This window comes from Leptonychotes weddellii, chromosome 16 (genome assembly GCF_054177405.1).
Source record: "Leptonychotes weddellii isolate Sample4059 chromosome 16, ASM5417740v2, whole genome shotgun sequence".
In the NCBI taxonomy this organism is placed as follows: Eukaryota; Metazoa; Chordata; class Mammalia; order Carnivora; family Phocidae; genus Leptonychotes; species Leptonychotes weddellii.
This window is the reverse complement of record NC_138384.1, coordinates 45,234,469-45,257,805: the sequence shown is the minus strand read 5'-3', so window position 1 is coordinate 45,257,805 and position 23,337 is coordinate 45,234,469. Positions and strand designations below refer to the sequence as shown.

Below are 23,337 nucleotides of genomic sequence, written 5' to 3'. Positions count from 1 at the left end.
CAAGATCAAGGACCAGTTCCTCCTGAGGCTGTGAAGGAGACTCTGTTACAGGACTCGCCTCACTTCCGGTGGTCGGCCGGCAATCTTTGGTGCTCCTTAGTGTGTAGAAGCATCACCCCAATCTCTGCCTTTGCCTTCACAAGCTTTCTCCCCGTGTGTGTGTGTCTGTGGGTCCAAAATTTCTCTTTGTGTAAGGACACTAGCCATATTGGATTAGTGCCCACATTAATGACCTCATCTTACCTGATTATCTGCAATGATCCGATTTCTAAATAAGACCACGTTCTGAGGTACCGCGGGTTAGCACTTCAACATACTGATTTCAGGCCAATGTGATTCAACCTGTAACAAGGAGGCTGGGGATTTGGGGTCCTGGGAGAGGTGGGAGCTAGAATTCTCAGACTTTGGGGAGGAGATGGATTTGGGGCAAAACTGAAGGACAACTTTGAGGTGACGAGTCTGGTTTGAACGTCCCACAGGCAATTCCAGCTTAAGTTGGCCAAACCAGAGCCACCAAGCCCCACCCCCACCCCCACATTTCCCTCTCTAACCGTCCCGATAAATGGCATTGCCATTCACCAGTTGCTCAAGCCAGAATCGCAGAGTTGGTCCAGCATTCAGTAAATCCTGCTGGCTCCTCTTCGCGGGTCCACTTCTCTCCACCCCCTCAGCCCCAGGGTAAAACTGCACAGCGACCTAACTCCCCTCCCTGCGGCTCACCCCCTCCTTTCCAAATTATTCTCTTGCAGCAGGCAGAGGCCCCTCCTACAGCCTCCATCCAAATACGTCATTTGCCTTCTCCGCACACTTGGATGGCTTCCATGAACTAAAAATACATCCGAAGTCCCTACCATGGCGGATTGGGCTCCAAATGATCAGGCCTATGCATCCCCTCCGACTCCCACGTCTTACCAACTTCCCTCCTCAATCACACCGTACAGGACACAAGCCTGCCGTCCGTTACTCCAACACACCAAGCCTTTTCCTGCCTCTGCTCCTGCTGTTCCCTGTGCCTGCAATGCCCTTCCAGGGCATCTTTGCTGAGCCAACTACTTCCCCCGCTAGTGGGCACTCAGTACCTATGGGTTCACTCCCTGGAGGAGGGCAGGATAAGGTGAGGGAGTGGTGGGACCCTCTATTTACCCAGAGACCTCATTTCTCCCTGGGCTGATGACCCCAATTCCCCTGGAAAGTTTGGAATAGAGAATCCCACTGCCTCATTTGGGAACTCCACTTCCCATCAGTGCCTGGGGGTTAAAGTGGCCAGGGTCTCTTTCCCCAACCTGCACGCAAGGGTAGGAGACCGGGCTAAAGTAAACCCCGCATTGGAGCCTTGGGAAACTACAACTCCCAGGAGGCCTCGAGACTGGTTCTCCTGCGGGCGGGGCAGGCAAGCGGCGGCGCCAGCAAGCTGCACAGCTTGCTGGGAATCGTAGTCCAAGGGTCTTGCGGGGAGAGGAGCGCCACCTCCGAGGACGGCAGTGTTGCCATAGCGCTCCGGGAGAGCGGGCAGTGTGCTGGGAGCAGGTGAATGCCTGCGGCCCAGGCCAGAGCCAGGCCCAAGGCCCAAGATTCCCACACCACCAGGAGCACTCAATTAGGGGTTCGACCCTTTGAAGACACAGCACGTGGGAGGGAGGAAATGCAATTGGGCACCCCTGCGGGGGCAGGCTTCCAGTTCCGGGTGGTCCTGGGACCTGTCCAAAGTCCTGGTTTCGCTCACTCAAGTCTCCACTGCAGATTTGGGCATAGGTGACCCGGGGTCTCCCACCCTGCCAACCCACCCCCCTCAGGATCTCTGTGCCTTTGTCCTTTGGGGACGCCAAGCATATCCCAAGCTGGAGGGCCAAGGGGAACAGGCCTGGACCTGGGGCTCCGGGGTACCCCACCCCTCAAGCCTTCGCCCTCAAGGAAAGGAGACCACACACTTCAGAGGCTGATTCCCAGGACAGGAGACATAACGCGGGTTCCCAGAGCTATCCTTGCTTGGTGTAAAATGTCCTCCAGAAGACCAGCCACTGGTGGCTAAGAAATGGGCCAGATGGCCCCACAGTCCCCTACCCCCACCCACCGCTCCCATCCAGCCCCCGTCTGACACCAGCTACCTCTTGCCGAGCCCCGGGGACAGCCCAGCGGCAAGGACTTCCGCCTTCTCTTTTCTGGGCTCATCCACCCCATGTGCTCCCCCGAGTAGGTCCCCCCACAACTCGATCAGCTCTCTAGTTTTCACACTCAAAGCGCCGGCCCAGCTTGCAACCCCATCAGCTACTATCTGCCGCCCCTCCCGGACCACGAGCCGGGTGAGAGCAACGAGGGAGGACTGGCACCTGCCCGGCTCCTGGCTGTCAAGTCGCGTCTGGAATGAATGCTAGGCCTCGCCCCCAAACCTCTGCCTGCCCGCACGCTCAATGCCATGCAATTCTAACTCCACACCGACTGCTGCCACACTGAATGTCTCCCTTACTCCGGCCCTGCAGGCTTGGGGTGAAACCCGAAGGGACGGACGTGGGAGGCCCCCGCTCGGCTGCAGCCTCCACCGGCATCCGTCCCTCACGCACGGGGACAGCCCGCAGCAGAGACCGGTGGTTCCTGGCCCCGCTCATGCATGGGCTGCCCGGAGGGCTACGCCAGGCACCTCAGCCCTGTCAACCCTGAGAAAGGAGGGGTCCCAGGCCGCGAGTGGTTAAATAATTAATAAGATTACCAACAGTGTGTTAATTACAAATAACGAGAGAGGAGCTAGAGGTGGTGAATTTTCCAAACAGAGAACCAGGATTGGAGAACCAGGATCCGCAGCCCCGGGGCCCAGGGGTCCGGCCACCCGGGTGGGGCAGCTCCGTAATAAATAATGGGGTTGGGGGGCGGGGGGTCAGGGCTGCTCCTGCTTCTTCTTGACAGAAATCCGCTTCTTCCTTGCTGCCAGCATCTCATAGAAGGGGTCCACACTCACGGCTGCCCTGCAGAAGGGGAGGGTACCAGGGTGAGGGCCAAGGAGCCCAGGCCCCGGCCCCCTCCCTGCCCGAGGACCCCAGAGCCAGGGCTCACTGGATGGACTTGATCCACTCCTCCTTCTCCTCCTGGGTCGGGGCCGAGATCCGGTACACCATGTGGTTCCCCTCAACCACCCGGCCATCCGCCTCCGTTTTACACGCTTTGATGAGCTGCCCCTTGTTGTTGGGGATGTAAAGCTCAAAGCAGTTCTGGGGAGACACGAGAGCAGAGGAACGGCGGGTAGGAGTGGCCCTGGGACCAGAGGCGGCCCCCCACCGCGGAAGGCAGGGATACGGAGAGGGCCTTACCGGTTTTCGGGGGTCATCCACTTCTCGGATGCTCAGATTCTCCAGGGGGATAATTCCGCGGGGTTCCTTGTCCTTAAGGAACAAGTGGGACAGGACTCAGACTCCCCAGTTCTTGCCCAGCCCCTCCTCCAGAACCCCAGCAACGTCTGTGGTTCGAGCCACCGATTCATGGTACTTTGTCACAGCAGTCCTAGTGCACTGATGCAGCCCTCCTCCCTCAGACCCGGGAGTCCCGGCCCCAGCCCCCTCCTCCCTCAGACCCAGGAGTCCCGGACCCAGCCCCCTCCTCCCTCAGACCTGGGAGTCCCGGCCCCAGCCCCCTCCTCCCTCAGACCCGGGAGTCCCGGCCCTCAGCCCCCTCCTCCCTCAGACCCGGGAGTCCAGACCCCCAGCCGCCTCCTCCCTCAGACCCGGAGTCCTGACCCCCAGCCGCCTCCACCCTCAGACCCGGGAGTCCAGACCCCGAGCCACCTCCTCCCTCAGACCCAGGCGTCCCGGACCCAGCCCCCTCTTCCCTCAGACCCAGGAGTCTCTGCCCCCAGCCCCCTCCTCCCTCAGACCCAGATATCCTGGCCCCCAGGCCCTCAGACCCAGATGTCCCGGCCCTCAGGCCCTCCTCCCTCAGACCCTGGGCACCTGACCCCCAGCCCCTCCTCCCAGCGCCCCAGAGCGAAGCCCAGCCCTGCCCTCACCGTGGTGTACTCAAAATAGTAGAGGCAGTTGTCTGTGAGGATAAACCAGCGCCGCTTCCACGTCTTCACCCGGCCCCCTGAAAGGGAAGGGGTGGGAGGGGGCCTGGGCTCAACAGGGGGACAGGGCCTCTGGGAGGACAGGGAGGGGACTGAGAGGCGGAGCGAGCGCAGGGAAGGCGGGGCTGGCGGGGCTTAGGACAAAGCAGTGCGTGGGAAGAGAGACAAGCAGGGACAGGAGGTTTTTTGGGCCCCAGGAGCCCGCCCACCCCCAGCATGGGGTTGCACGCTTTCTAAGCCTGTCTGTCTGTCAGCCCGGTGGGGCCCCCCCCTGAGTCCAAGTCCCCAGCCCCCTCCTGTGGGCCCGAGGCCGGGGCAGCCCCCTCCCCTGATGTCAGGCCGGGCAGCAAGGACGGGCAGCGTACCTACCTCCTGGGGCAGACAGCGAGAAAGCAGGCAGGACCAGGCGAGGAGAGGGGAAGGCAGGAGAATGGGGTGCCCCCAGAAGCCGCAGGCAACAGAAACAGGGTGGGCAAGGGCAGGAAAGCACAGGGGGTGGGACAGACACGGAAACAGCAGAGAGGAACACGCAGAGATGGAGGAAGGGAGGGAGGGGGGAAGAGAAGGAAGAAAACCAGTTACATCGACATGACCCTCTCCCTCCCGGGGAGGCCGCAGATCAGTGCCCGGCTCCAGCCCGCCCCCCAGGACAGGTCCTCGGTCAGGAGGGCCCCCCACTGCCACGGGGAAGAGATCGTCCCAAAGGGAGAAGACAAAACCCCCGGTTGCTTGGCCCGAAGTGGCTGGGTGACCTCAGGACCACCCCTTGCCCTCTCTGGACCCCAGTCCGCAAACCCACTTGCATCCACACCTTCCTGCTTCAAGGTGACCTGCTCTGGGGTTCCCTGTAGTCCCCGAAGGATCAGACCGTCACAGCAAGAATGGCTTTCATTAAGCATCTCTGTGACCATGGCCTCCAACCACCCTCTGCTACGCGTCAGCATTTGAAGGAGGTGCCTCTCTCTCTGACCGCACGGAGTGGAAAGCTACACTCGGTCGGAGATCTGGGGCCAAGGCCACCCCTGCCTGGGGACTGCTGCACAGTGACTGAGCCTCAGTGTCCTCTTCCGGGAAATGGGAAGCATCCCCGCAGATGGAAAGGTCTGCCGGCAAGCCCGCTTTCCTGCCCTCTCCCGGCTCGGGGCACCAGAGGCCTCTATGGAATCTAAGGGTCCCCCAACCCATCTGCCTCCCCTTGGAGCTGATGCAGGTATCTGTCCCCACCCCCACCCCCAGCCACCCACTGCCTCTCCGCTCAAAGGCCGCATCGAGCACTCCCATGGCACCTACCATTACGGCGCAGAGCCCCCAGCCAGCAGCTTGCAACCTCGGCTCTGCCCCGGAAGGCGGCCGGGGAGCTTTCAACACGACTGACAGCCCATCCTGCCCCAGAAATCCTGGCTTTGTGAGTCTGTGGCTTGGCCGTCAAGGTTTTAAAAGCTCCCCGGTGAATCTCTCCCGTGAAGCCACAGATGAGAACCCCTCCCAAACCTCAGCTAACCCCCACGAAAGGGGCACCTGCTTGACCCCTGCTAACTTCTCCGGAATCTGCCGGCGCTCCGTGTTTCCGGGTGGATCGGCCCCACCCCACCCATTCCATTCCAGCCGGGGACTCTGCATTCATAAGCACAGAGGCTGGCATTTAGTCAGTGCTCCCTAACGCCTACCCTATGCCCATGGGTATTTATGGGGCCCTTCCTCTGTGCCCGTGCTCGGGCCCAGCACACAGGTCTAATCTTGTTTTCAGCCCCATTTTGCTGATGTGGCAACTTAAGGTTCAGAGAGATCAGATCATTTGCCTAAGATCATACAGCAGGTGCGCATGGCAGCCAAGTCCAGAGCCCGGGGCCCCCTAACTTCCCCCTGCAGAGGCAGCCAGCGGGGTCAGGAGGGGACGTACCCAGCTTAAGGAGCCAGCCCTCCCGATCCGGGTTGAAGAAGGTGTGGGTCAGGTCATTCCCATCATCCTCAGGAATCTTGAAGGGCTCATTTCGGATGCTGTCGTAGAGGTTCTGGGGGGCGAAGGTGCAGTCAGCAACTCCAGGTCCCAGGGACCCTCCCGGGGTGACCTGGCCATGGTGGGGGTGCTCCAACAGCCAGGGAAGCAATGGGACCACGGGAGGAGCGGCCCTGGGAGGAGGCAGAAGGGTGGAGGGAGCCCCGGGGAGCAGAGAGAGGAGGAGAGAAAGAAAAGATGCAGCGTTGCAGCGGCCTGCAAAGTTCTTGAGAGAGATGGACAGACGGGAGAATCAGATGGACCGAGATCCCGAAAAAGCCAGAGGGCCAGAGAGAGACAGAAAAGAGAAACAGAGAGATGAAGACTGAGGTAGGCCCGGGAGCGAAGGAAGAGAAAAGAACCAGGCAGGTAAGCATGACCGCACTCGCCAGCTCGGGCAGCGGGAGACACACGGGGAGGAGGGCCCGGGGCACGGAGAGGGACGGCGCTGAGCGGGTGGGAGGGGTGGGGACTGTAGGGAGGGGAAGAGGGGGCCTGACCCTGAGCAGCTCCTCGGGCAGGTCCCCACCCTCGTTGATGCCCCGGTTCATGGCCACGAAGCGCTCCAGGCCCGGCTTGTCCCGGACGTTGGGATTGTGAAGGCTGGTGTTCAGCATGATCACGGCGAAGGACAGCACGTAGCACGTGTCTGCATCAGACAGTCAGGTGGTGATGACACAGGTAGGTGGGCCCCTGGCCCCTCCTTCCCAGGCCCCAGGAGTCCGGGCCCCCACCTGTGGACTGGAAGACCCCAGGGTTGCACAGGCAGTACCGCTGGGCAAAGGCCTCCATCATCCGGTCAATCTTCTGGGCCTCTCCGGGGAGGCGAAAGCTCCAGAGAAATTGCCTGCGTTAGAGAGGAGCTGGGGGTGGGTGCCAGGACTGGAAGAACCCCCCTCCCCGCTCTCGGTCCGTGTGTCAGGAGCCAGCCAGTAACAGCCTCGTGGCCTCAGCAGTTGTCTCGGGTATGGATCCAAGCTGACCCACAAGCACTGGCCGTGGGACTTTGGGCGAATTTATACAGAAAAAAACCTTTCTTTCTTTCAAGTTTGCTGAACAAGTCTGCCAGGGGCTTCTTTTGCCACACAAAAGGAGGGTCTAGAGACAGCAACGCCAACATAGTGGCAAGCACAACCCAAAGAGAGAGAAAATTGACCTTCTGACACCAGCTGAACACCTGGATACAGCTATGCCTGAAGCAGGCCCTACCACGGACTTCTGTGTTCCATGAGACAATCGAGTCCCTAGTTTTTGTTTCGGTTTTTATTCTGAGTAGGGTTCAGCAGTTGTAAAGAGAGCCCTGGCAGGTACATCCCTGCCCTTCCAACCCCATCCCTCTCACCTGAGGGCCTGCACCAGATTGAGGTCAGTAAATTCGTGCAGATCCACAAAGGCATGCAGCACTGCCAGGTTCAGCTCTTCCCTGAAGGGTGGACAGAGACAGAGTCATGCACAGGAAGGAGTCTGGGGAGGCTGGGGTGGGAGTGGACTGGAGGGAAATGCTGGGGGCAGAGTGGCTGCCTCTGGAGCCGGTGAAAATTTGAGCCTGGCCCCATCACAGGCCTGGCACCGGGACAGGAGGACTCAGAACACGCTCTTGGGAAGACCATCTGCTGCAAGGTCATCCCTGGTCTAGCTGAACCTTTGTCGTCAAGGGAAACCCAGCAAATGTGCTCTACCTGCTATCACCTCCCTGCTGACCCCCAGGTTCTGCAGATGTCCAGAAATGGCCTCCATCTACCCCAGGCAGTCCCCCCGCAGCCCAGCTGTTCACAGAACAATCCCCACACCACCAGCTGTCCCCAGATGGTCCCTGGACATCTACAGAGGGCTACCACCTCCCCGCGATGTTCAGACAGTCCCCCACATACCCCAGATGTCCCCACAATCCCCAGACGACCAGATAGTCCTGATACAAGCCAGATGTCCAGAAAGTCCCACACATCCCAGCTGTCCACACAATCCCTCAGCAACCCAGACATCCCAATGGTCCTGTGCACCTCACATGTTCAGATCACCCCCGATGTCCACAAATCCCTAGGTACCCCAAATGTCCACAGAAAATCCTCATGCCCCAGACGTCCATGGGTCCCCATACTCCCTGACAATCGCCATACTCCCTAGCTGTCTATGTAGTTCCCATGCATGCCAGTTGTCTACACGATTCCCACACCCCCACAATGCTCACAGTTGTTCTCCGCTGTCTCCACACCTAAGTGGATGGGCCTCGACTTTCCAGGTGTCCACAGATTCCCATGCCCCCCCTGCCGATGATCAGACAGCCCCAAGTTCAGGCTTCCACAGACCCCTCCATCAGTCCATTTCTGTCACAATCCAGTCAGAAGGCTGGTCTATCAGGGCCTCTCCTCGGGAGAGGAAGTTGGCAGTAAGGGCAGGAGCTGGGCGCAGGGGACTATGGGAGCTAGGTGGGGTCTCACCTCTCCCCCAGGTAGTCCCCGATGGCTGTCTTGTTCAGGCCCTCGCCCTTGTACAGGAAGCGGGCGATCTCCTCGGGTGTGTTCTGCAGAAGTTCATTCTCCACCAAAAACTGGATCCCCTGGTGGGTGGAGGCCGGGTCTCAGCCCTGACAGCCAGAAAGCCCTGCCCCCCACCTCCCCAGGGGCCTCAGCATCCACACCCACCCCCGCCCTCAACGGAACTGGCCAGGTTTTGTTTTCAGGCTTCACTCAGGTCCTTAAATACCGGCCCTCCCACCTCAGAGCCTTTGCACCTACTGTGCCCTCTGCCTTTGCCTGGTTAGTCAAGCACCAAGAGCAGGGTCCCGCAAGGAACAGGAGCCCAATGAGTTTGTTGAATGTCTGACAAACTGCAACTGCTTTGGCCCAGAAGAATAACATCTGAAACTGTTCGCAGACAGCAGTACATCAAGGGCTGTGAGGGCCAAGCCTCACGCCGGATGGGGTGTTCTCTGGCTCGCCCTGTGCCATGAAAGCTACATCTGACTCTGGAGTGTGGTATCCACGTCTTGGGGCTCGCCGAGGGCAAGGTAAGGTCAAGTCCTCTCTGGGGCTCCAGCGCGGCCCACAGCACAGGGGCAAGCCTGAGACGGCCTCAGAGAATGGGAATGACCGAATGAACAAACACCTTTCTCCACCTGGTGAACACGGACTCGTCCTTCAAACTGGACCTGACTGTCCTCTTCTCAAGGAAGCCCTCCCTAACTTTACAAGGCTCCCACCGTGAGGGTCCACAGCCCTGGCAGCTCTCTGAAGTGGCCCTGGTCAAACCTCCTTTGCGCATGTCACCATCCGTGTTCCCTACCAGACTCGAGCTCCTCCTGAGCCCCTAGGTGGCCCCACAAGAGGGTCCAGAAATATGAACAGAAAGGGGAAGAGAGCCTCCCAGTCAGAGGACACAGCACGCGCAAAGGTCAGGAAGGTAGAATGCCTGGTGAGTGTTCAGAGAACAAATGGACAGCCTATATCTGAATGTGGGGATTAGGACCACATCCGTCCACCTTAAGTAGATCTTTAACTAGCACACTTCTGGAACCTAAAGGTGCCAGACCCCCACCCCCCCCACCCCCGGGCCTGAAAATCGGCCTGATGGATCCCAGCCCTATGGCCCAAGCACCTTCTTGGGATCCATGTTGAACTTCTTCCTGCCCATTGCCATCTTCCGGTTCCGTTGCAAGGTCTTACTGCAGGAGAGAGCAGGGGATGGAGGCTCAATGCCTGGGCATCCCTGGCCTGGCCCCATTACCCCCAAGTTCCCCACCCCAGCCCTCACCTGCCCTCATTGGCCTCCAGACCCTCCACCTCGCTCATGGCTTCACTGAGCTCCTCCCGAAGGCGCTGGATCTCCACCAGCAGCTCTTGCTTCCGCCGCCGGATGTTCTCCAGCTCCATCCGCTCCTCCGGTGTCAGGTCTGGGGGCTCTGAGGGTAGGGTCAGGGGTTGGAGGTCAGTTCTGGGGACTGGGAGCCTGGATTCCTGCAATCTGGGGGAGGACAGGGCTGGGGCCGGCAGGACTAGATTGCAGGGGAGGATGAGGATGAGCGTTGGGCCTCCACTGTCTGCTGGAAGAAGAGGCTGGGGGTCTAGATTCCTCAACCCAGGGGAGGAAGGCCTGCGGATGTGGACACTTAAGTCCTGGGGGAGGAGGGGGAGGCTAGGGGTCAGGACTCCTGAGTTTGAGGGAAAAGGGGGCTGGGAGGCCAAACTGGTGGGTCCATTACTTGGAAGGGGGCTGAGGCCTTGGTTTTCTGCCTCCATTCCTGGCGAGGTAACTGGGAGCTTGGGTGTCGGGACTCCTGGGTCCGTGGAAAGTAACTACGGCTGGGAAAGCTGTGGACAGCTCGTAAGAGTTGGGGTTGGGGGCGGGGCATCGAAGGCCCCCGCCCCCGCCTTAGCGGGATCTCTGCAGCCCCCAAGATTTCTCCCCACCCAACCGCCCCAGAAGCCCCCCTCCCGGCTCCCAGCAGGCACTGGGCTCGCCCGGCCCTTCCAGCGGGAATGGTTCCGCCCCGGCCTCGCCTCCACCGCTCCATCCCGCCCCCTCCCGCCGCCACCGGAAACAGGCTCGGCCCAAACAATGGCCTGGAACGCCCTGCTCTCGGGCCCCGCCGGAAGCCCGTCCCGCGCCCCACAAAAGCTAGGCGACGACGGGGCCGAAAGGCTCCGCGCGGCGCGCGCCGGGAGGGATGTTCGCGGCGGAACGTTGGGGTCGAAACGCTCCATCCGCTCCCAGCCGGCCCCGCCCCTCCCTGACCTACCATAGACACCGTCCTCCATGGCGGCTAGGAAGGCCCGCGGGGAGTCCGGGGCGGTCCCGCCGGTCGGGCCTGGATCCGCGTTGGCCCGCGGGCTCGGATGAGCCCGCTCAAACGCCCCGGGAGCCACCGCCGCCTCCTCAGCGCCAGTCCTCAGCGCTGAAAGGACTCTCCCTTCGCCTCCCAACCGCCCCGCCAATAGGGACCGCCCCTCGTTTTGACACCGTCCAATCCACGGAGGGCCCCCTCGTCTGCTCCGCCCCCGACCCCGAAGGATCGTCCTCCAGGGCCAATAGGCACACAAGGAGCAGACGTAGCACAGTCCGGCCGGAGCTAGACGGCCCGTGGGGCCAGTCGGAGTGCGGCCAGAGAGCCGGGCCCCGCCTCCGAAACAAAAGATGGCATTTGGCTGGTGTGCCCGCCAATGAGAAGGCTCGGAAAGGAGTTGCATGGAGGTGGGACAATGCGCGAGCAGAGAGGATTGCGCCTGCGCAAGGGCACGGGGAGGATGCTAGTCCAATCCAGCCCCGCCTCTAGTAATAGGTTGCTGGGGAGCGGTACTTTGTTAGTCTCGTTGCCAGGGGGCGGCGCCACAACTGTCTGCTGTTTCCGGGAGCCACACCTCCTTGGCTGGCCAAGCAGGCTTTTGACCGCAGCGGTTGCCAGGCAACTGGGAACGGCTTTGGCGCGTCTTTTGGCCTCTGTCCTTCTGGTTCTGGCCCCTCTGATCTCCAGATCCTTTCCTTAACGCCTCTCAGGACTTTCCCGTCCACTTCAGCCTCTTGAGAGTCAAGGAGTGGTGAAACAAAAGACTTATTCTTTCTACGCTATTGGGGGTCTGTCATGGAGAATGGGACGTTAGGGGAAGGCCAAATATAGTGAAGGCTCCGCCTCCCTGGCGCCTTCTGCCTCTCAGGCCCCTCCCCCTCTCCCTCAAGCCCCTCCCCCTATAACAACTCCCTTTACTCAACATCCTTCCACCTCTCTGGTTCCTTCCTCGCTCTCAAAGTCCCTTCCCTCCTCTGTGACTCCCCTCACTTCAGGTCCCCGCTCTTCTTAAACTCCTCCCTCCTCTCGGAGTCTCCCCACCCCGCTCCGCCCCAGCCTCTGATTTCCATTCCTTGCCGAAAAAGCAAGTGCCGGCCGCTGGCCCGGATGGAGTACCTGGGCATCCCTGTCATGGGCGGGTCCCTAACTGGGTCTCAGGTGGTGTCTGGGCCTTGTCCTCATTTGCTGTCCCTGGCCAGGCAGGTGGGGGACAGACTCAGGGCCAGGACCTGGTTAAGCTGACAGATTAGACACGGAGCCTCTTAATCCCCTCCCTGACCTTTATGAGCGGCCCAGGTCTTGTCCTTCCCAGTGGGAAGTTAGGCTGTACCAGCTTTGCCCCACTCTCTTTCCTTCCAAACAGAACCCTCTTCCTGTCCCTTCACCCCCAACTTAACATCCTTCTCCATGTGTTTCCATTACCCCCGTCCCTACCCCCAGACACCTGCACTGGGAGAACAACTAGCTAATTAATCCCATCCGGTTATTAAGTGGGGATTTTGAAGGATAAAGGGAGGTGGGGACGCCAGATGCAGGGACCTGGATTGTTGCCGCACTGGGGCAAGCTAATGGGCAATGTCAGTGCCTGCCCGCAGTCCTGGGACACAGGTGGGAATGTGTCCTCCTCCCTGGCACTGGCTCCTTCTGCAGTTGGCTCCCAGCCTGCTGGGCACTTAGATAGCAGTATGGTGGGGGTTGGAGGACAGGCGTGACAAACCATGCCCCAGAAGCACACTCACAGACACATCACCCAGGGCTCCCACTGATTTGATCTGGGGCACAATTCTCCCCCTGAACACATACTTTCACCTGGCATTCAGAGCTACGTTTTCCTTCCTCTGCCCCCTAAGCGGGACCGGCGGGGGGGCGGGGGGGATTCTGGCTATTAGCCACAGCCCACACTACCCCTTGCCTGCCGTGTTGTTCACACATCCAAGTTCATAGCTGGCCTCCGAGAGTCTCTCCTGTCCCAGTTGCTCCTGGAAGGCCATGCGTTCCAGCACCAGGGAGAGCTGGGAAATCTGTAGGACCCTCACCCCTGCCCCCAGCTGTCCTCTTCAGTGAAGTGAGGAATCATCCTCACTTCAAGTTTCCAGTGCCCCATTTTTACAGATGGGGAAATTGAGGGAAGAAGGAGGGGAATGATTTGCCCAAAACCACGCAGTAAATTGCGGCAGAGTTGGGATTTAGAGCAAAGCTTCCTGGATCCTCGTAAAGGACTCTATTCCAATTAGCTCAAGCTCAGTTTCTAATCCTTTTGTATGAACCACAGGAAAATATAGACAGATATCTGTATTTATATTATATATATATAATACACATATGTAAAACATCTTTAAGAAAGAGACACACATTGCTAGGTGTTGGATTCCAGAGCATCGTAGACTCATCAGCCTTGGGCCTCTCCTTCCCTTGCCCAACAACCAGCCCTGTTATCCACAGGGTCTTGCCTGGGCCCTCCCTTTCTAGGTCAGCCCAGAAATGCTGCCGATCAAGTCCCAAGTCCACCTCCCTAGAACTGCCAAGTTCTAGGAGCTGATTAGACCTTCCAGGTTTTAATAATGGACAACCCTTGATCCCTGGAGCCTTGATTCCTTTTGGCATTACAGAACCACAAAGAATCATCGAGATTCTCAACTCCACTGGGCAAACTGGAACCGGCAAATCTCAGTCATCTAGCATCGCCACTCCTTCCTTGACTCTGTGATCACTCTAGAGCCACAGAATCTTGATTCCTTTGGACATTCTAGAATGGCACTTAAAAAAAAAAAGAAAACAAACCCCATGGATCATAAGGAAGTATTGATTATCCCTTTGGTTTGATGTTCTACAGCCAGTGGTCTGGAGTTATCTAATATCAAGAACTCCCAAGCTGTCACTGTCGCCCTTCCAGACCCACAGACACTCTTTCGTTTTGTGCATTCTAGAAACATGACTATTTCATTTCCTCAGTAGCTCAACATTCTAGCTTCAACGTGTTCTAGAACCACCAGTGCTTGCCTCTGTGGTCAATCTAGATTCACAGAATCTTAACTCTTGGGTCTTCTGGAACCACAGGGTCTTTTCTTGACCTGTAGTCAATAATCTTTGTCATTGGTTAATAAAGATAGTCTTGAATTCTTGGGGCATTCCATAACCCTCCCTCCTTACATGGTCTAGAAAAAAATGATTTGCTACTTGGTTAGCTGAGTCGAGAAGCAACAGTCCCTTGAATCTTAGGTCAGTCCAGACCTGCAAACTCTTAAATCTCTGTTCCGTCCCTGGAGACAGTATATACCACTGATTACTGACCCTGCTCGACAAACCAACCCAGCCACATTAGAGGAATCTAGAACCACCAGTCCTTGCCTCTTGGGTGGTCCAGAATTCTGGATCCCTCAGCTCTGGGGAGACTCAGGAATCAGGCTGATAAAGGGGTCTTGGGAGGGAGCATGGGCCGCAGAGGAATTAAGATCCAGTATGTCTGTGGTGGGTCCACTAGGCATGGCAGAACTTCACCAGCTAATAATTTACCCAGCAGGTCTGTCGGGCTTGGGAAACACCTGCCCCCATCCCAGGAGAGGGCCCTAACTCTCCATCTTGCTATCTCTGGGAAGGGGGTACAAATAGGGAGACACCAGCTGGGCATCACGGGGGCAGGGTCAGTGCCAGGGTTGGTGTGAGTACTTGGCGGCTGGCAGTCCCATCTTCTGCCTCCACCCCATCCCCCTCCTTGGCCTCCTCTTCCTCCTCTTCCTCCTGGCAGCAGCTCAGTGCAAGTTCATTCTCATAACAAAATGCAGCCAGAGAGCCGGGGAAACTAGATTTGGGGCTGTGGGAAGCCCGCTCTGCCTGTTCATCCAACTCCTTGGCGCTGCAGACTGGTGTCCCTGGGACCTCGTAAGTGCGGTGGAAGTGGCGATAGTCAACCTCGTACTGGGAGCCACGCTGGAAGAGGACCGGCTCAAAACGATGGCCCCAGAGCAGCTCACCAGGGAGGTAGGAGGAGCGACACTGTGTGGTCATGGCCGTGGCCTCCACCATGCCTTCGAGAATGACCACCAGCTCAAAGTCAGCCCGGGCCAGCTCGGCACGTCCTAGTTCATACAGAGGACTGGCAGAGTCGATCTCGTGCACGATGGTGATGGGAGACACAAGGAAGATTCGATCGGTGCCACCATCAAAGCCCACGTCCACATCCTGATGATCCAGTGGTATGTACTCACCCTCCGGGGTCACACGAGGCTGCAGCAAGAGGAGAGGGGCCAAAGACAGCCGGCAGGGAGCATAGAGATGAATGGAGACAGAGATGACGAGATAAAGGAACGGAGATGCCAAGGAAGGGGAGAGCAGAAACAGGCAGGGGTGGTGGGGTGAGAATATGGACCCAGAGAGAGGGGAATGGAGGCCCAGAGAGAGGAGCATGGAGGTCCAGAGAAAGGGGGGGGGGGGGACAGAACCAGAGATAAAGAGTGAGGGACAGAGACTCAAAGAGTTTGGGGATAGAAACGCAAGAGAGAAAAAGAGAGGGGACAGAGGGGCAGAATGATATTGGTATCAAGTCACAGAAATCAGCATAGCAGAGACGAAGTTAAAGAGACAACAGAGGTAGGAGTAATGTCCAAGCAGCAATTGGAGAAGGAGGAGAGGGACAGAAAAATGATTTTCAATATATGGCCATTGAGCTATAAATAAGGATGACAACCTAGGTCCCACACTCTGTATTCTACCACAGCCTCAGGCTAGCCCCTGGCTTATCTATCCCCCAACACAACTAGAAGCCCCTCTGTCCCATTGTGCGTGTGTGTGTGTGTGTGTGTGTGTGAGAGTTTGTATGTGTGAGTGTATGTGTGTATGTGTGTGGGGGAGGGGACAATGCAGTCCCCAGGCCAGGTATTGGTAGTTTCCCCCCACCTTCCCCCATTGGTTCCATGCCCAACCTCCCAAACCATGTCAGCGCCCCACAGACTTCTGGGAGAGAGAGTATCTCTCCCACTCATGAATCCAGGAGCCCCCAGATGCTGCTGGGAGTTGTAGTTCTCACCACCATTCCGTCCTCCCTCTCACCAAAGTCCAACCTCACCCCGGGGTTCTTAAGTGTCTTTACTTGGGCCAGGACAACTACTGCCCTAGAATTTGGGCAGTTTGACCACAATTCTAGAGAAACACTAGGGCGCCTCCCTCAGGGCACCAGAGGGAGCTGCTACCCCAGGCGCCAATGGGGGTCGTAGCCGGTTTGGTTTTTGTTTGTTTGTTTTGGCGGTAAGGTACAATTCAAGGGTGTTTTCCAGCCCTGTACTCCCCTGAGCAGGAGGCTGGTGGGGCCAACTGGGCCACTGACACGGGGAATGAAGTCTCCCGCAAACGCTGCGGGACCCCGTGCCCAGAGGCCACGGAGAATTGCGTTCCACAGCTCTTCTGCAGATGTGACCCGCGCCCCATCCTTGGGCCTACATCTCCCACAACCTCATAGGGGCCTGGCCTCAAGTCACAGGCCACTCTCGGTACCGCTGTGTGGGCTGGTAACTGAAAACCCGAGCCATGGTTTACACCACCCACAAACTACATCATCGGCTCAGACCATCCCTTCGGAATACTTTCCCTACTCACAGAGGCTTCTGGGAATTGTAGTTTAGAGCCTTTACACGACAGGCGCGGCCTTCTCAGGTCTAGCTATCCCACAACCCCACTGGGGGCCCATCCTCAAGCCACAGGAACCTCTTTATGTCTCAAAATCTGTTTCAAGCCAAGGTCTCCAGTTAGCACTGGTCACAGACCTCTCTCTTGGGTTTCCATCTCCTACAACTGATCCAGGAAGGAGCCTCAGTCCACAAAGGCGGGGGGAGGGGGGGTGGACCGACAGGGTTCCTGCCCGCGAGACTGCTGGGAATTGTAGTCCACGCACCGGCCAGGCCTGCCACACACCCCAACCTCAGGCCTCCATCTCCCACCATTCCCCCCGCGACAGGTCCCTCCCTCCTGCCCCGGCCTGGCCCTTGCAGCCCGGCGGCCCGCACCTGCAGCAGCTGGGCCCGCACGTGGGCCTCGACCAGGTGGCTGCGGCGGAGGTTCCCGACGCGCCACATGAGGCAGAGGCGGCGGTCGCGCAGCGCCACGACGGCGTTCTCGCTGAACACGAGCGTCTCGTTGCGCTTCTTGGGCTTGGCCATCTTGGCCATGACGGCGCCCACGACGAAGGCGTCGAGCACGCAGCCGGCGATGCACTGCAGCACCACGGCGGCCACGGCGGCCGGGCACTCCTCGGTGACGCTGCGCACGCCGTAGCCGATGGACGTCTGCGTCTCCAGCGCGAAGAGGAAGGCGGCCAGGAAGCTGGCCACCTGCGAGAAGCAGGGCGCGGGCGGCGGCGGGGCGGCCAGGTCGCCGTGCAGCGAGGCGATGAGCCAGAAGGCCAGGCCGAAGAGCAGCCAGGAGGCGAGGAAGGAGCAGGAGAAGAGCAGGCACATCCAGCGCCAGCGCACGTCCACGCACGTGGTGAACAGGTCGCTCAGGTAGCGCGCGCCCTGGCCGCCCAGGTTCACGAAGCGCACGTTGCAGTGCCCGTCCTTCTTGACGAAGCGCCCGCGGCGCCGCCCCGCCGGCGACGGCGCCCATCCGTTGCGGCACAGCCCCGGCCCGGCCTCCTCCTCATCGCCGGCGCGGCCCTCCCCTGGCTCCAGGGCGCCGCTAAGGCGGCGCAGGGCCCAGGCCAGGCCCATTGGGCGGGGGCACCCCCTCCACTTGGCCTAGTGGGGGGCGGGCGCCCCGAACCTGCGGAGACGAGAGACGGGCAGCAATGTCAGGGGTGCCAGGAATGGTGGGCTCCTCAGCCAGGCGTGTTCCCTGGGCCGCGGTGGCCTCATCTGGCAAATGGGCGGCATCTCACTCACCCTGGAAGTCGGAACAGTACAGCATCGAGGACCATGATATTATAGGAGATGCTTGTGTAGCAACGAAGTCATGGCCGTGATAATATTATGGCAAGCACCACAGTAATTAGAGCAGACATCTGCACGGCGCCAGACACCGTTCTGAGCGCTTTACAGGAATTTACATATTTGAGCCCAACACCGTTATTATCCCCATCTTATAGATGAGAAAACGGAGGCACAAAACGTTTAACTTGCCCAAGGTCAGAGTTGAGTAAACTAGGATTTGAGTGTCACCAATCCAGAGTCCATAGAGTGGTGACTGTTTCTCAACTTGGAATCCGCATGGAGAGATGAACCCAGGCCATCTATGGCTCGAAAACAGGCTCAGAAAGCAGAAGCAACAAAGGAAAAATGGTGGGTGAATTGAACTTCATCAAAATTAAAGACTTTTGAAGGGCACCTGGCTGGCTCAGTCCCTGGAGCGTGGGACTCTCCATCTTGGGGTTGTGAGTTCAAGCCCCATATGGGGTATAGAGATTGCTTAAAAATAAAATCTTTAAAAGAAAAAAACTTTTGGGCTTCAAAGGACACTATCAAGAAAGTGAAAAAACAAGCCACCAATGGGAGAAATTGTTTGCAAATCATATATGTAAGAAGTTTTTTATCTAAAATATCTAAACGGGCGCCTGGATGGCTCAGTTGGTTAAGCGTCTGCCTTCAGCTCAGGTCATGATCTTGGGGTCCTGGGATGGAGGCCCACATCAGAGTCCCTGCTCAGTGGGGAGTCTGCTTCTCCTTCTCCCTCTGCCCCCCACTCGTGCTCGCTTGCTCTCAAATAAATTTTTTTAAATCTTAAAAAAATAAATAAAATATCTAAACACCCCTTACAACTCAATAATAAAGACACCACAATTTAAAAATAGGCAAAGGAGGGGCACCTGGGTGGCTCAGTTGGTTAAGCATCCAACTCTTGGTTTCAGCTCAGGTTGTGATCTTGGGTCTTGAGATTGAGCTTTGCGTCAGGCTCCGCGCTCAGTGTGGAGTCTGCTTAAGACTCTCTCTCTCCCTCTGTCCCTCCCTCCTGTGCTCTCCCTCTCAAATCAACCAATCAATCTTAAAAAAAAAATTCACAAAGGATCCGAGGAGACACTTCTCTAAGAAAAATATACAAGTAGCCAATAAGATAAGCTCATAAAGCACCTAAAAAGATGCTCGATGTCATTAGCCATCAGGGAAATGCAAATCAAAACCACGAAACGCTATTTTCCATCCACTCGGAAAGATAACCTGTGTTGACAAGGATGTGGAGAAGTTGGCACCATCGTACATTACTTACTGGTGGAATGTAAAATGGTGCAGATGCTGGGAAAAATAGTCTGGCAGTTCCTTAAATGGTTAAACATAGCTACCCTATGACCCAGCAATTCCACTTCTAGGTATCCCCCCAGGACAAAACAAACGTCCACACAAACCACTGGTACACAAATATTCATGACCATGTTATTAGAGATAGCCAACAGATGGAAACAACCCAAATAGCCATCAGTTGACGAATGAATAACTAAATGTGATATATCCACACAGTGACGTGCTACCCAGCAAGAAAACAAAGCGCTGACACGCTACAACATGGATGAACTTTGAAAACATCATGCTAAGTGAAGGAAGCCAGATACAGAAGACCACATATTGGGACACCTGGGTGACTCAGTTGATTAAGAATCTGACTCTTGGTTTTGGCTCAGGTCTGATCTCAGGGTCGTGAGAGTGAGCCCCAGGTCGGGCTCACTGAGGACGGCATCTACTTAAGACTTTCCCTCTCCCCCACCTCTCTCAAATAAATAAATAAACGTTGGGGCACCTGGGTGGCTCAGTCATTAAAAGTCTGCCTTCGGCTCAGGTCATGATCCCAGGGTCCTGGGATCGAGCCCCGCTTCGGGCTCCCTGCTCGGCAGGAAGCTTGCTTCTCCCTCTCCCCCTGCTTGTGTTCCCTCTCTCGCTGTATCTCTCTCTGTCAAATAAATAAATAAAATCTTTAAAAAAAATCTTTAAAAAAAAAGGACCACATATTGTATACTTTCATTTATATGCCCAGATGGGCAAATCTGTACAACATTGAGAAAGGAGACTAGTTGTACCTAGGGCTGGGAGGTGGGGGGATTGGGGAGTGATAGCCAGAGGACACAGGTCTTCCTGTTGGGGTGATGAAAGGGTTTGAAAACTGATTGTGGTGATGGTGGCACAACTCCATGAAAATACTAAAAAACACTGAATTGTATACTTTAGTGTGTGGGTTGTATTCTAGGGCTCGAACTCATGACCTCGAGATCAAGAGTCGCATACTCCACTGACTGAGCCAGCCAGGCGCCCTTTTTTAAACTCCTATTTTAACGAATAGTTACAACCACCACCACCAAAAACAAAACAAAACAAAACAAAACCAAACCCCACAAAAAAACAAACCAAAACAAAACCCAAGCTCAGCCCAGACCCTCAGATCTTAGGCAAATCTAAGTAGTTTCTTCAACTGTAAAAGGGGGGAAATTGGACTTCTTCAAGGTCGGGAAGTCTCCCATTTAGATCAAGGGCCCAATCCTGGCTCAGTGGCTGACCCACTATGTGCCGTAGGACCACTGGCTTCCTTTTCTGGAGACTCGTCTGTGGAAAGAGCCTGGGTTTTTGAATCAGGCAGTTCTGGGTTGAATCCGAGCTCTGTCACTTCCTAACTGTAGGACTGGTGGCAAGTCTCATCCCTGCCTGAACCTCAGCTCCCTTCTCTGGGAAGTAGAATCTCGGCTGCTCAACAGGGTGGAGAAGAGAGGAAGGAAAGCACAATGCATGGACCCGGGGACTTCATAACCCCCTACCCCAGGAGCTGCAGAGGCGGCTAGAGTTTAGATATGTGACAGTCAGTCCCATCAGTATTTACCAAGCACCCATGTACTGTGTGGCCCCTGCACCAAGCTCTGGGATCCCCATGGGCTTCTTGGCAGGGCCAGGGGTGCTCAAACTGAGAGGGCTGTTAGTCGTTAAGTTCAACATCAGTGGGTCCCCACATTACCCTCCCCGCCTCACTAAGCTCTGCACCTGGACAGCTTTGCCATGTTGCAGTCTAAGGATGCAAAGTTGCAGCTCAGAGCAGAGTGGACTGGGCCTGACCGTGCTGAGCATCGACACCGTGCCCCAACCTTGACTCTTTTCTCACCCTCAACAACCCTGGGAGTTGGGAGATCATTCTTCCAGAAAGGGGTTAACTGAAGCTAATGGTTGAAGGGCCCAGGTTTGAATCCAAGCTCTGTATTTGCATTTGCAGCCCTCTCCTCCCCAGAAGTCCCCACTATGTGCTGGTCCCATCAGGAGCCACCAACAGGGTAGGGGAGGTGGTCCGCAGGCTGGGTCCTTCCATACCCGCTCACCCATCTCTAACCACAACCCTTGGATGCGTGGGGCGGGGGGCTGTTTTTCACAGAAAAGTGAACTGAGGCACTGAGGTCTTTGTCTCAGGCACCCATCCAGGCTTCTCAGGTGCCAGAGCCTGGGCGACGACCCACGGACAACCTTATCAGGGTTCCTGATCAGGTTCCTGAGCACCTACTAAGTCCTGGGCCTTGTATGGGCTCAGGGGATGCCTGCAGCCCACCCATTGGACTCTGCCAGACCCCACTGCTCACCTCACCTTGACTGTCCAGGACACTGGGAGGTCAAGATCACTGCCCCACTTCACAGGTTGGGGAACAGGGTAGGAGACCTGGCCAGACCCACGCAGTGCTGAGGGTGGGGTGCCGGTTTGGGTCCTGAGCCTTTCCAATGCAGGCTTCTGCCTCATCAATCCTCCCACCTCAGCCCTGTGAGGCGGAAATGGCTGTGTCCATTTCACAAAGTTGATGGGGTTCTTCACCTCCAGAGGGCCCTGTCTGCATCCAACATGGCCCAGCTCACAGAGGGTGGATGGGACACGGGTTCAAGGCCTCCTCCCCCCGCCCCGCCCCTGCGGAGGCAGGACAGGAGGGAAAAGGATCCAGAGTCTCAAGTCCTCCCCCTGACCTGCCAGAGCAGCTTAATGTTTCCATATAAAGGAGACACGGGGCTTAAGGTGTATCAACTTGGTGTCAAAGTCACTGTCTAATCTGAGGCCAAGAAGCTCCACCCCCAGGCCCCAACCTCCCTCCCCCTCAAAAAGGAGCACTTTCACACTTCCGGAGACCCTGGGTGTCACCCCCGCCCCTGCTTTTCCCCCATTTACCAACAGGGTCTGAACAGCAGGTTGAAGGGCAGAGATTGACAGAGACGGGGGCTAGGGTGTGAGGGGACAGAGGCTCAGAGTGGACAGGAAGGGTTCTGAGATGGGGAACCGAGAGAGAGGGAAAGACCCCACACGGGGTACAGGGATCCAGAGGGAGGGGGACAGAGACCGGGTGGTGGTGGGATTCATAGAGACCTGGGGGGGTGGTGTCAGAGACCTAGAGAGAGGGGACAGAGACACAGCGGGAGTGGATAGAGGGCGGGAGGGGACAGGAGAGACAGGCTGACTAGGAAAAGTTGGGAAGGGGAGATGATGTGTCAGGAAATGGGACGACAGGGAGCTGGAGTTGTGGACAGAGAAGGGCGAGAGAGGCTCGCGATGACAGGAACAAGAGAGCAGAAGGCAGATGGAGACAGGGTCAGAGACGGAGGCACCCAACCAGGGGGACCTTCCTGGGGGGAACAGTGAGGATGGGGAATGTGGAGCAGAGGAGCCCAAGCAAGGAGGGTGCAGGGTAGGGGTGTGGGGGGAGGTGCGGGAGCCCCCCCACCCCTGGGGTCTCTGTATGGAGGCACATACCTGGTGGGGCAGCCCACCCCCATGCCCTCCGCCGGGGGATCCTCTGCTAGGGCCGCGGGGAGGCCTCTGTGGGTGCTGAGGGGCAGTGATGCGTCCTGGGCCCCGGGGGCCTTGTGCCGGGCGCCCGACCTCTGTGTCCACAGGCGGATCAGAGGCCTGGCTGAGGGGGGGCAGGGGGTGGGGCCAGCTCAGAGCCGCAGAGGGGGAGCCAGGGAGGATGGCCAGGCAGGGCAGCTGGGCCGCAGCCCAAGCAGGCTGGAGGAGATGCGGTGGCAGACACAGAAGGGGGAGGGGGCAGGGAGACACGGGGAGGTGGGGACACAGATGAGGGAACAAAGAGATAAAGGGGACAGAGGTGGAAAGACAGAGAAATGGGGGGAGACTCCCTGGTTCCTTCTGAGATGAAGCCTTAAAAAGTCAGGGGGACACAGGTGAGCTACCCCTCCAGAGACTTGGACTGAATTCCACATGGAATAAAATTTGAGGCAGGTGGATCTGAACAGCACCTGATGGGGGCTGAGAGACCACATGAAGCAGGGATTCCCACTGGCCTCTTCCAGCTCGGTGGCCTCTGAACAGCTGGGGTGGGGGCCCGGTTCCCGCCGCCTCCTTCCATTTCTTCACAGGGAAGCAGCCAGCAGATGAGTCCCACACACATCAGGCCTCCTTCTGGTCCTTTACTGCCTCAGGAGCCCTGGACCTTCCTCCCCGCACAGCGCCTGCCTTGGATGCAGGATGGAGGGGAGGAAGACCCTCACAGCCCCCCACTGGGAAGTCTGAGCCAAACCCTGTTTGGCAGGAAGACAAAGGGCAAAACCAGATTCTGCTGGAGGAGCCCAC

At 57.5% G+C, this 23,337-nt stretch overlaps 2 protein-coding genes across 4 annotated transcripts; both read right to left on the bottom strand.

The window, feature by feature from the left end:
- Positions 1-2,680: 2,680 nt before the first annotated feature.
- CYTH2 (cytohesin 2) lies at positions 2,681-10,992 on the bottom strand. 3 transcript variants are annotated; one of them, XM_006745367.3, is made up of 12 exons: positions 10,780-10,992; positions 9,795-9,942; positions 9,639-9,705; positions 8,483-8,601; positions 7,387-7,467; positions 6,779-6,891; positions 6,545-6,693; positions 5,949-6,060; positions 3,992-4,068; positions 3,300-3,371; positions 3,046-3,200; positions 2,681-2,957 (listed from the first exon to the last, which is right to left on the bottom strand). In XM_006745367.3, exons 1-12 carry the CDS (start codon positions 10,796-10,798, stop codon positions 2,870-2,872), a joined length of 1,200 nt encoding a protein of 399 aa, XP_006745430.1. In that variant the 5' UTR covers positions 10,799-10,992; the 3' UTR covers positions 2,681-2,869. The 3 variants fall into 3 exon arrangements, with proteins under 3 accessions (XP_006745430.1, XP_030897228.1, XP_081663345.1); XM_031041368.2 differs by lacking the exon at positions 10,780-10,992 and adding an exon at positions 10,243-10,427; XM_081807219.1 differs by lacking the exons at positions 3,046-3,200; positions 10,780-10,992 and adding an exon at positions 10,243-10,431 and having other exon boundaries at positions 3,992-4,070; positions 5,948-6,060.
- Positions 10,993-13,115: 2,123 nt separating this feature from the next.
- On the bottom strand, positions 13,116-23,331 carry KCNJ14 (potassium inwardly rectifying channel subfamily J member 14). Its single transcript, XM_081807217.1, has 2 exons — positions 16,821-23,331; positions 13,116-15,048 (listed from the first exon to the last, which is right to left on the bottom strand). Exons 1-2 carry the CDS (start codon positions 17,520-17,522, stop codon positions 14,452-14,454), a joined length of 1,299 nt encoding a protein of 432 aa, XP_081663343.1. The 5' UTR covers positions 17,523-23,331; the 3' UTR covers positions 13,116-14,451.
- Positions 23,332-23,337: the final 6 nt, after the last annotated feature.